A 13,466-nucleotide genomic window follows, 5' to 3' on the forward strand; every position below is an offset into this window, starting at 1 on the left:
TCCAGAATCCAAGATGTCATCCAGATGGAAGGAGATTATAGACACGAACGTGCATTTCCTGAACATGGGCCAACTGCGGCAGCGGATGATCGCAATTGGAAGCCAAATTCCTTCCCCAGCTTATGTAAACATTATGAAGAGTGGTATTTATTAGGCCGCTGTATTTCTGCAGTCCATGCAGTGTAGCGAGTCAATCCTGGAGTGTGCACGATGTTATGATCCTCGCTCCCGAATGATCAAGACTCCTAAGGGTGCCATCATTGCCTACCTTGCTGAGGATGCGATTGCTGAGGTGTTTGGAATTCCACGTGGAATAGACATGAAAGATAGAACCAAGGATGAATATGAAGAAAGATATAAGAAGAAGATGGATGCTTGCAAGACCATAGGGAACAAGGAATGGATGATCGAACCTAGGTCACATCATTTCAAGGCTCCCAAGACACTCATGCAGATTTCAAAGATGAATATGGTGATTTAGTATTCCTGCTTAACCGAGTGATGGGGATGTCGCAGGGTGCAATATATGATGGATGGATGTTCTATTTCATCCAGGATTGTCTGAAAGGAACACTTATTAATTGGTCGAAAATCATAAGTGACAATCTGGGTTTTTAGCTGAGGAATGTGGAGACATTTAGGTCATTCGCCATGACTTCCTATTTGGTGTACCTGCTTGCACGATTTGTTACCTACAAAGGATTGTTATGCAGAGGTGAATTCGGGAATGGACAAGGACAGTTCAGGAGTTATAAATGTTATCCACAACTGAACATGTATCAAATTGAAGATTATAAGAGGGTGAATGATGCATTCACTATGTACATAACGTGAATGTTGCAAGGCGAAATCCACAGGAGGTTGTCCAAGGAGACAACAGAGCTGATAGAGAAATATGGATCGTGGTACATACAGTTTCCCACTTTCACATACCTAAGGATTCATGGATTTCAATCTGAACCTTACAAGCTTCCTAGGTATCCTACAAACAGAATGATATTACTGGAGGTGGTGAGACAGCTTCTGGAGTTTGATTCTATCCAGAAGGACAAACATAGGACGGGCATGTCATTTCCTATTTCTGTAGGGAAGACAATGGAGGTTTGCCAATCCGCCGCAGCAGCTAGCACAGCAGTTGAAGAACTTGTGTTCTATCGATTTGCAACATACAAAAGAAGAGAAAGGTTTGATCCGAATAAGAAAATTGGAAGGATCAGGGGAGATAAGTTCATCCACAAGGTAGACATAGAAGATTATTGGGCCAACCTGATGGACTAGCAAGCAATGAAAAGAAGAATGTGGTCCAGAATGTCAGTGGATTTCATGAGGAAGTGTGGACTTTTCCTCGTTCCCGATCAGATATTAGATGACAACGATCATACGCATCCACTATATGAGAATGAAATGAAGAAGGCGATCTTGAAACAGATTTGAATGTATTGATGAGAGAGGTCTTGAGTTTCTCCTGAGGATGGGTAGACAGTCAGATGAACAAGTTAGTTGACATGGGTGTTACCTTCACTTATGAAAAGATGAAACAGGAGGATTCCTCTTCCGAAGATGATCAAAGGACTATCAGTGATATCAAGATTCATGCGGATGAGGAGAGTCAAGCTCCCAAGCAAAGGAAGAACACACCAGGAGAAGTCAAGGCTAGAAGGAAGACGATTGAAGAGGTTAAGAAGAAGAAACAAAAGATTATCATTCCTTCACCTATCATTCCTTCACCTCCCCTCAGTGTCTCATCAATCAAGGAAGTTGAAGTGCCAGAACATTACAGGGAGTTTGAGCAATGTTCCAACACAATGATATTAACAGAGAATGTTCAGGATTTACATGCCACAGCTACATCTGCTCCACCTAATGAAGATGATGATCAGTCGGGATCTCCTACTATCCTCTTAGAGGTTAGTTTGGCGAAGAATGAATACGATTTGACCAAGGATAATCCTGATGATGATGATGATGATGATGTTATCTCAGCGTTGAGAGAGCTTGATAGAAAGATATGTCTCGATGATGGTATGGAGATGGCCGCTATTCCTGATTAGCTAATGAAGAGTATGGAGAAAAGTAAGAAGATGGTAGAGGTGCAGCCTATTGACGACATTGATGACTACTTAGCTAAAAGCAACAAGGAGAAAGAATCTAAGAAAGCTGAGATTTTATGACGTATAGCTAGAGATGAGACAGGAATGCGGATTGCGCAGGTGGATGTTCCTATTGGAGATGTGACGACGAACATTGCTACTCCCATGGATTTCCAGATTACTTCAATTGCCCTTGGTCGTACTACAAAAGAGCAGGAGTTCCAGGAGGTTGGTGATGCTCTCAAGGCAATCAGTGCAAGATTGGACTGGGAGATTGAAAAAAGAGAGAAGTACAAAGAAGAGATATCAAACTTAGAGAGTACATTGCAGGGATAAGGCGTGAAAATCCCACCCTTATTTCCCCTATTGCAGTTGATCGTGGACTACATACACATTATGAGGCAGCGAAAGATACACTCTCGGAGGTGGAGAAATGGATTGAAGATACAAAGAGACAAGCGGATGATTTCCTTACTCATTTTGTCCAGGCTTTTGACAAGACAACGACACTCATGTTCAGGATGCAGTATCTAGAGGGAGTTTGGGAGGAATTCCGACCTATTCAGGAGAAGACTATTCCACGCCTCAAAGCTTTGAAGAAAGTTCCTATGACCACATTGATCAGGGAGAATATTGTGCATAATGGAGATAGATACGATTTCCATGTCTAGTATTGTTCATTAGCCATGAAGAAATCAACTTATGAGAGCGCACAAAAGAGTTGTGCAGAGATGGAAGGATCAATTCATGATATTCATTCGAAGATGCTTGCCTCAAATGAGGAATTATTGGGAGTTGATGTCAGTGAAGCCAGTGGATTACACATAACAGAATTGAGAGACAAAATGAAGTTCATGTATTTCAATCAATTGGACTCTTTGAAGAAGGGTCAGATAGATGATTTGGTCTCTTTGTTGATTAATGTTCACAATTCGCAAAAGCTCATGCCAGATTGGGAGAACACCTTGGATGCTTGCTCGGATGTGTTGGACGTGATTGATTTACAGCAGGATACCTTACCCACCATTTCCATGGAGGAGTTAGATTTTGTATTAGCTAGATTCTTGGATTATGTTGTGAGAGAAAGAGATGCAGTGCGGAATCTTCTAGAAGATTCCCTATTTGATGACTAGGTGTCTTTCTATTGGGCCATATGTTGGTGGCTCCATTTTTATGTAAACCCTAATTACGACAACTCTAGGGCTTTGTTGGCATTATCTTGGCCCTTGATTTTCATTGAATCTTGGGCATCCATTTTGTATGAGACTATATATACCTCATTGCCTCTCATTTGTAAGGGAGAGATTTTTGAGAATTGTTGGTAGATGTTGCAGATTTGAATATAAATCATTGTTCGACTTGATGGTGTTGTCTTGCATTCAAGGTTCTCAATTCCTCCAAGTTAGATTAGAATTTTAGATTGGAATTCTTTCAATGTTTGTTAGGTTGAATGAAAGAATTGTTGAACGTATTTGTGTGAAATCCATTAATCCATACCACTAGCCTCTTGCTGATTGTATGTGCGTCGTGCGTGGTCAATTGGAAATTTATGCAAACTTAACTTCAATTTTTATGCATCTATTGTTATGCATCAACTTGGGTGGTATCAATGCTTGATGGTAGTAATTTGAAAATCTATGAAATATACCTTAGATGATTGCACTAAGCTTGTGTCAAAATCTGTTTGACTTGATGGTGAGACCTTGCCTAGTTTGATTCCACTGAATTTTGTTCATCACTTCTTGCATTCTAGGTTTAGAATAGAATTCCTATCCCTACTCTCTTTTGTCCTTTTTAAAAAGTTGTTAGAATTGAGTCAAGAACTACATTGCCAAATCCTAAGTTGTCAGCATACTCATTCCACATTCATGATAAGTGAAGTTGATCCGAACAACTATGTAAGTTCCCAAGTGAAAACAGCAATTCACATCGACCATTGAGTTACCCACTCGTCAAGACCTGACTGTAGAAACCTTGGAATCATTTTAGTTGATCTTACCCTTAGCATCTGAGGTGATTTTGTTCAAGAGAGGGTAAAGTACTTTGGTATTTTATTCTAATGCTTGCATGTGCATAGAACACACATCAACGGGATGTAGAGGCTAGGAAAAAGTTTCCTAGATATCAAATGAAGATGATGATGACTCTAATATTGAGCTTTGTGCTCAAACAAAAATAGATGATAATGTCTCTAATTTTGAGCTTGGTGCTCAAACAAAAATAGCTATTGATATCTCTTTTGGCAATTTAATTTCATATTTATGCTGTCAAATTGCGACTCTAGTTAAATTTTCAACTCATTCGTTGATACACTCTTAAGTTAAAAAGAGATTGAGAAACATGGAAAGGAATGTCATTACCAAAACAGAAATTGGCAATAGCCTCATCGGTGACCTCCCTCAATTGCACATAAAATTAAGTGATGACAACAAAAAATGAAGGTGGTCTACTTGAACCTCATGGTGTACAAGAAACTATTGGTATAGTGATATGCCCTTAAAATTATTTGATCATCTCAAACCTCTCGTCAAGAGTGAGCTTTCCACAAGGCCCAGCACCTTTATCAAAGGTATGTAAAAAGTGCGCATTAACTCTTGTAATGCTGTCCTTCCTCAGCTGATTCCTCCTTTTCCTATTCCTCTTTCCATCTTTGTTTTTCTTCACACCTCTTCAGTTTTCAATTATTCAACTCTCTTCTTGTTTGTAAAACTCAATTATTGAAAAAGCAAATAGAAACAAGGAAATGATAAAGGGTTAGAGCAAGAATCTACTTTTTCGTGTTGGGAGGCTTTGATGGAGGTGATCGGAGCGGTGGAGAGGCAACAATTGTTTAGGTTTTTTTAAACAAGAAAAAGTATTTTTTGGGCATGTTCTAAAGTAACTCAATGCAAGAGATGTTAGACATACTAGGGTCATTGGGGATACCCTCGCATTTCCCTAGGGTTTCCATCTAAAGGGAATTCCAAGGAGATATCCCACATAGAGCAAAAGGCACCCCTAGGACATCACCAAAGATCTTAACTTCTCCCATACTTAATATATCCCCAACTCAAAAATGACAAAAAACAGGCAACAACACATTCCCTAGGAACAATGAATATTCCCATCTTTGCTTCATATTCCTCTTGAAGATGGAAGCCATATTTGGGAAAGAGGATATTTTTAAAATTTTATTATTGCTATTTGGGTTCCTTGAAGAGTATTACCACCTCACGAAAGAGATATAAATTTCTTGTTTTGGCACCACACTTGGAGAGATGCATAAAAACCTATGTTGAGATTGAAAATAAACTCGCTTCCAAGAGAGAGTGACACAATGTAGGAAGAAGATAGAGAGTTCTTTTTTGCTTGCAGGTCATTGGGAGCTCAAATGAGAGAACTAAGGAGTATGCAAAAGACAGAAGACTAAGGAAAAATCAGCATTGATGTTGTTTTTGCAAGGAATTGTTGATTTTGTTACAATACTAGGATCACAAGAAGATGACCATGCACAGTGATCATAGGGTGTGCTCGATTAACCACGGACAATGATTCTCATCATTGTTGCCCTCCCAACCATAAACGATATATTGTTATCATCTCCCCCGAGCACGGAAATTATATCCATGATATATATATATATATATATATATATATATATATATCAAATCTGGATATGACTTTACAGTATTGCTTCACTTCTTGAAGCTATATGAACAAGTTAATTTGCCATACAAAGAATACGATCTGTACGTAATAAGTTTGCTCATCTAATGAATTCGATGTGGCTGAAGAATGAAGTCAATCTGCTATGTAAGACGATCAGCAGTAGACCAAACACGAACTGTAGATGATAATGCACAGGCTGAAGGTGAAGGCGGATCTGTTTGCTCTTCTAATCGATCTTCTTGTGTGTCTTGTATAATTCAAACTGCCTTCAGTATGTTCAATCTGTTGTACACAGCGATCTGCCTTTATAATTATTATCAAGTCGATCTGATCTTATAATATCGATCTGCCTTTCTTATTTGATAATCCTCCTCATCAATAAGATCGTTCCTCTCAAATATATATATGCGTGGCACCCTTTCACCAAGAGTCAGCCCTTAAACAGTATGTCTCTTCATAAGTCGGCCCTTTCAAAACTTAACAAATATTTAATCAAGGCCCAATCGGTTATACACATACCGATTTAAATTAATATTAGTTTGCTTATTAATCATGCATATAAGAATTAAACGAATAGTGTATAAAGCATGGTGACAGTAAATAATCGGTTTACCAAATATGTAAGGCCGATAGGCCATTCACATATTTGGTCTCAGTTAGTCAGCCTGTAGGATTACTACCGACACTATATATATTATCAACAGGAATAACAGTATCGATTTGCCCTAATATCTGTTTAGAGCTATTTTATTTAAGTGAATATTAAAGCTTAAGTCTTATATTAAAGAAGCCCATGAGAAATAAAATAACTATAAAGTAAATAAAAATAGCTCTTCAATAAACAAATGTAAATTAAATTAAATAATTCTTAAATAGTTATAAAGTAAAATAAGATAACCCTTAAGTAAATATAATAACAATTCAAATAAAAACAAAATAAATAAAATAAAATGATTCTTTAATAGTTCTAAAGTAAAAAAAAATAACTCGTTAAGCAAAAACAATAGCTTTTCAAACAAAAATAATGTAAATAAAATAATTCTCAAGAAAACAGTTTACCTCTAAACGAATATCAATATGAGGAGAAATCAGCACTGATGTTGTGTTTCTGTAGGGTTGAAGAGTGAATTCTATGAGTGGAAACTCTATCAATGTTTGCCCATGATTGGATTTAGTGTTGCATTTCATATGGTGGGATTTGGTTTTGTGTTGGGGTCCATTTTATGTAGTAAATATCAGCAAATATAGTGTTAAATGGCTGCATGTAGGGTTGAAAGATTGACAGCATTTATGGGATGTGCTTTGACGAGAGAAAACAAGATGTAATGCTTTTAAATTGCTGGCAATAAAAATCAGCAAGTTTGTGTATGTTGTTTTATCCACAAGTTTGTGCGTGTTGTTATGATTTTTATTTTCTGATTTTTAACATCAAATTGACATAGATTTGTTTAAAATGAGGTTTATATTAGCAAACGGGTGTCTTGGGTGTGCCTATAAATCAACATCCAAAATCTACAATTTGATGTCATGAAATTTATTTATTCTGCATCTTTAGCCCACTGATTAGTATGGCTTCAGTATTCGCACCTGAACAAACTTATTGCGTATACAACGGTAACGGTAGGCATGTTTTCTCCTGTTTACATCATCACTAGGCTCAGCTAAGTTGTCATTATTGAAATCATAATTTGATAGATCCATGCCATCATCATAGTCACTCCATGCATCCAGATGTGACTCATTGAAGTTTTCAACCTGTTTCCACAAAACTGTCAAATTAACACTCAAAGAAACGCATATTCCAAAATCCAGACATTTCCTGAATATAGCTAATATTATATATTTTAGCATCTTGAAAAATGTATATGTTTTTGAAACCAATGACAACAGTAATAACTAATAAGACAACAATGGATCCAAAAAAGTAATTGTCAATCATATCCCTTTAGGAGGAGGAGAAAAATGTTAATAAAGCTCATAACAGACCTGCTCATAATAGAAAAATTCATCACAGACTTGAAGAATGTGTCTTTCCCATCGCCTTCCAATCTTTATGCCATGCTGAACATCCTTTGACCCACTGAACGGTTCAGCATACTTTCCATTGAGCAAAGATTTGAGCAAAATAAGTGTCTCATCCATATCCCAAATATAGACAGTCCTCTTATTTTTGGTTTTATTTGTATCTTCCTTAGGAACCACTGTAGTATGTACACCAAAAGGATTGGAATGGTTTATTAAGCATTCCTTTCCTCTTCCATGCACCAGGGTGCCCGTATCCAAAAGCACATCTGTATCCTGCATTGAATTATTTAAATCTTGTGAGTGTTTCCCAAAACAGTCTTTGTGGCAACGAACTCACTAGTCAATTGTCAGTCACTAACCAATGCAAAATGGCAGTATTGTCAACATTCCTATTCTCCTTTCCAAGATGAAATTTTAAGCACCTTCACAATGGGATCACAATGGGAACATTGCTGTATAAAAGAGGAGGTGCAATCTGAAATGCAGACAAAGGATATGTTCAGCTGTGTGATATTAAATAATCTGCAACGCACACAACTCCATGCAAACTAGTATTTTATTTTTAAAATCAAATCATCAATAAGATGGTCTACCAAACATTTTAGCCACAGTAATAAGCTGCACTGTGTGTACACTCCAAAAGCTAATCAATACAATGAGTCATTAGGAAAATACATACATTGTGGTTCTGCTGTTTCTTAATAAGCATATTACAAGACTATGGCATTTAGGATATAAACATAGTTCTAGTCATGCGAGAATGTATGAATTTTGGAAGGCATGTGCTATATTCATGGCAATATAATCTCTTATACTCGTGTGCATTCATGCCAGTAAAAATATTTTCAAATAAATAACAGCATATTGCTTTTCATTCTAGAATCTAAATATCTTGGCATATAGATTATGCTTTGAAAAAATATGATACATTTAGAACATGTACACAGACGACAACTTCCAGGCAAGCTCTACATTCCAGACATGAGAGAGCTCCACAAATAAATTTTCAATGCCAAAACCCTTATTTCTAGTCAGGGTATCTTTGAGAGTGTAATAAACAGTAAAACTCAACTTAAGCATGAGTGGTTTTACGTCCATGAAAACTTAGAAATGTATCTCTGGCCTCAAATCTATCAGAACACAGTACGTTAGCACAAACACTAGTACAAGTCAAGTTGAACTGAAGTTAGGGCCAACCCATCATACAACTGCAGGAAAATTGTTGATTGTAATTAGGGAATGGCGGATTCCAATTGCCTTGGGCAACATTGGAATCCACCCAAGGGGCCAGCCCCTTCTTCAACGTGTAGGGCTGGGCCCTATATCTCACGGCACTTCATAAAACCCCACGCTACATGCAAGATAACATGCTAACATGAATAGGGCCGACCCTATAAAGCATTTTGGTTAAAGAGATACAATAAATTAAAGGTTATTAATTTATCATAGGCCGACATAAATGGATCTTGCATCACATATAAGTAAAGACACATTCACCTCATTCAACACACAATTAATATCCTTCCATGCGAAATATACATCTGCCAAAATGCGAAGTTGAAGAAGCAATATTAGCGAACTATATCTGCCATTAAAGGTGCGAATTTCAGGTGCAAATATCATCATAAGGAGAGTGAACTGATCTAGGTCAAGGTGCTAAGGTTGCAGTCCAGCAAAGGTGCAGACTTCAGATACAATATAATGCAGACCTAGGGTGTGGACCTGATTGCTGTTTGAACTATTAAAGGGGGCAGACTTGAAGGCTTGATGCTTATGAAAGTGCAGTAAATGAAGAACATGTTGAGGGAAAATTTGTGAGAAACATTATCTCACAGATCTATCTACAATGTACATCCATATGAGAAGTAGCAATATATAAATGTCGTTTAGAGTTGTTGCTGGAAGGAGGTGATCAACTTGGGGGCTCTAGAATCCCAATAAACCTCATTTAAGGATTTGTGCCGAAGGATGATGGCCTCTCGAAAATAAAGATCCAAACACAGCTAATATGGATATCTAATGAAAGTAAAGAGATCATTGCCTAGGTCTCTCTAGAGGCATTACTATCTACCCTTAATCTTATAGTAAATGGTGAATCTAAAGATAAAATGCTTCTCGGTGTCCACATCTTGGAAGGAGCAAAGATGGTATATCCAACCATGGTGAGGAATATGATGGCCATCTCAATCTATAGCCAGTGAGATCATACACTCATTTGGCCAAAGAGAAACCTTAAGCCATGTGACCAATGAAGCTAGAGATAGTGAGGTCAACATAATATACCATCCTCCACTTATAAGGACTGCTCAGAATAAAAAACAAGATTCAAAAACAATTGAAGAGCAAGAGTGCACTATCAATTCTACTAATAGCATTTATCAAGAAATCCACTCAATTCACAAGCTCCCTTCATCAAGATATCTTTTGCGGGTGCTTCCTTTAATTGGACAAGAATCTAAAGATCATCCTCCACTTGCCAAAAGGTATTGTTACCTTTTGTTCGACCACATTATCGAATCTTGTAGGGTCATAAGCATCATCTATCCTTATCATTTGCAATCATGCTAGGGTGACACTGATTTAAGGTTCATTTGAACAATGCAGTCTTAACTACAAATAGAATCATTAAATCTTAAGATACTAAACAAGCTTCATGATCACTGTTGTCGGGAAATATGTATATCTTATGTTTTGGTAGTAATGTTATTTGTCAGTAGTTAATTGGCCGACGGGTAGGTAGTTGGAGTCGCGACAGTTGTGTCGCACCCCTTCGGCTGTTATATATTGTACTACATGCGGGTATTGAAGGAGGGGATGTTTTATGACAAATAATACTATGGACATTGGGTGCATTCTGAGTCATTAATGGAAAGTTTATTCTCGTATTCATCTTGTACTTGCATTGTTCATTTCTGCATTACTTCTGTACTCTTTCTGTTTAGCCAGTGAGGCAAACATTTTGAGCCGTTGCCGAGACATGCTCGGGAAAGGAAGGAGCGGATGGCGCACGGACACGATGGGCCTACCCGTTGGTGAGATAAACCCAGAGGCCGACGACGCGCAAACAGAGCTCTACCACGGAGAAGACACTCCAACAAGGGAATTCTCAATCCTCCTTCAGGTGGCCATCGAGACCTACATCCGAAGGGAGGCCACGGAGGCTGAAATCTCAACAAGTGTCGTGTGGATAGCACTGGAAGTTAGCCCGGCAGTAAATCGATTGATGAACCACCTCCCCCGGTTGCTTGCACAGGCATCACTGGCACAACGAACTCGCCCGGAGGAGATTGCCCAGGAAGAGCGACGCCAACAAATCCTCCAACAGTACGAAGAAAGCAGCCGTCGGGAAGCGGAGCGTGATGGTACGAGGCCAAGAGGAAATTGAACCCTGAATCCCAGAGGGATAAAAGAACATTCTATAATTGAATAAAGGTGTCATAATATTGACACAAGTTGTAGCTGATGAGATGAATTAATAGAGTGTTCTGTTTTTATGTGTTGTTATTTATGGAAATGTACGGGAATTAATGCCCAACCTATTAAACAAAGATAGAAATAAGAAAGCACAAACAGAGGAGTGGGAGGCCGCGCAGAGGGCCTTGATTCTGGAGCAACAAGTAGAACGTAGACGGAGGCTGAGGCAACTTGCCGAAGGACAACCTGCCGAAGGGTTGCCCGAAGGGAACCAAGGAGGTGTCACGGAGGGGGCAGAAGCCGAGGGAAATTTCTATGCGTCGCCAGAACACCGTAGGGTGAGAAGCCACAAAGAGTTTTTGGAGGAAACAAGGTTACGGAGGAATCTAGTCGAAGAGACCCGGGATCAGTTCAGAAACTTATCCCTTACGCCGCGAAGTGAGGACCACCAAAGGGAGCCAGTAGCGGGTGCGGGTGAGAACGAAGGAGAGGACAACCGTATGGCTGTAGGTGCGACACACGGCAGGCAAAACACCGTACCTCTAGTCACCCAAGCAGGACACACCACCGGCGCCGGAGGGAGTGGCGCAGGGGCACAGACACAGCCACAGCCACCTTCGGGGAGACAACCCCCATCAATGGCGAGTAAACAGAAACTGCCGAAGTTCAACAGCGACGGGAAGGAAGATCCCGTCCGCCATTGCCGCACTTGCGAAACCATATGGTCAGCGAACGGTGTTACCGACCAAGACGAATGGGTAACACAATTTCCAGCAACCTTAAGGGGAGTGGCCATCAACTGGTACTCAGATATGGATAAGACCAAAGTCGGCACATGGCCCAACCTGAAGAAGGAATTCGGGATAGAGTTCCGCCTTCTCAGAGACGACAATGAAATAGTAGCCGAAATCTATGGCACAAAGTAGAACAAGAACAAGACTGTCCGAGCCTATAATCGGCGGCTCAAGGAACTGTTGGGGAAAATGGAGAGTCAACCAGCGGATGGGTTGAAAAAGAGATGGTTCGTGGAGGGACTAAAACACTCCATCCGAAAGAAGATGAAAATTGTTCCACCAACCTCGTACGAAGATGCATTTAATAGAGCGATGGATCTCAAGAGCGAGACCAAGACATCCAAGAAGAGAAAGAAGAAGGATAGCTCGTCCGAGGATGATGACTCTTCCGAGGGGAGCAGCAGCGATGGCGAGTCCGGCAAAAAGGTGCAAGCTCTTCAAAAGGATATGCACCGTATGATGAAGGAATTTAAGAACATGAAAGGAAGCACGAGTAAAAACGAAAACGTGTGGTGCACGGAGTGTAAGGAAGGTGGTCACACAAAAGGCACCTGCTCGAAGAAGGCATTCTGCGAAATTTGCCAAATGTTGGGACACGTCGTCAAAGAGTGTCCCTACAACATGAAAAAAAAAGGGAACCAAGTATTCTTCACGCAAGAGCAACCCTCACTGTCTGCAGCAGTGGGCTCCGCCCAGCCGCAAGCCGACGCCACTGCATCATCCGGTGGTTATAGAGGTAACCGAAGAGGAGGGAAAGGCAACAACAACAACAATCGAAGCAGAATGCAGTATGACGCTAAGGGACGGCCAATAATTCAATGTCGGGCCTGCAACCAATGGGGGCACTTCGCTTGGGAGTGCTAGAATACTGAAACCCCCCAGAGCCTGTGTAGATGGTGCAGCCCCGGTGATCACGATGACACAAACTGTCCTAAGTCGAGGGTGAATCTGCTCAATATAGAGAAGATGGGTGAAGGCAAAGAAGTATTGGCAATCACTCACGCGCAGGCAAAGAAGGCAACGTATCCCGACCCCCGCACAGAAAAGGAGAGACTGCGGGAGGTGAAGGCCGACATTGAACGGGATATGTCGGCAGAAGGACGGAAGAACACAGAGATGATGAGTCCCTCAACCCGCCTGAAAGCGGAAAAGAATATCATTGGGCAAGTCTTGCAGATGGAGGTGCCGATAAAGGTAAAAGACCTTCTAGACTCCATGCCACATTTGAGGATTGCCATCCTCAGCAATGTGCAAAGCACCACACACGCACCTTCGAGTGCACCGCAGGTGGAGGTTCCCGTCAGCGCTTCGACTGACCCAATGTTACTAGCCTTGAACAGTGGTAGACACCCAACTGTGGTAGAAATGGGCATCCTTGGGACCATTCTAAAGGACACCATTGTGGACAGGGGTTCTGGGGTGAATGTACTACCAGAAGAGACATGGAAGAGGCTGGGCAAACCCACCCTGTGGCCACCCACATTCAATCTGGTGG

General features: G+C 40.3%; 1 protein-coding gene across 3 annotated transcripts in view; it reads right to left on the reverse strand.

The window, feature by feature from the left end:
• The window catches only part of LOC131034951 (eyes absent homolog), a 142,747-nt gene that overhangs the window by 101,138 nt on the left and 28,143 nt on the right, over positions 1–13,466 (reverse strand). For all 3 annotated transcript variants that reach the window (XM_057966565.2, XM_057966566.2, XM_057966564.2), the window contains exons 3-4: positions 7,725–8,036; positions 7,326–7,493 (exon numbers count right to left, since the gene is read on the reverse strand). In XM_057966565.2, coding sequence (XP_057822548.2) covers positions 7,326–7,493; positions 7,725–8,036 — 480 coding nt within the window. The remainder of the gene's footprint in view (positions 1–7,325; positions 7,494–7,724; positions 8,037–13,466) is intronic.

Source organism: Cryptomeria japonica, chromosome 8, assembly GCF_030272615.1.
Source record: "Cryptomeria japonica chromosome 8, Sugi_1.0, whole genome shotgun sequence".
Taxonomy (NCBI): Eukaryota; Viridiplantae; Streptophyta; class Pinopsida; order Cupressales; family Cupressaceae; genus Cryptomeria; species Cryptomeria japonica.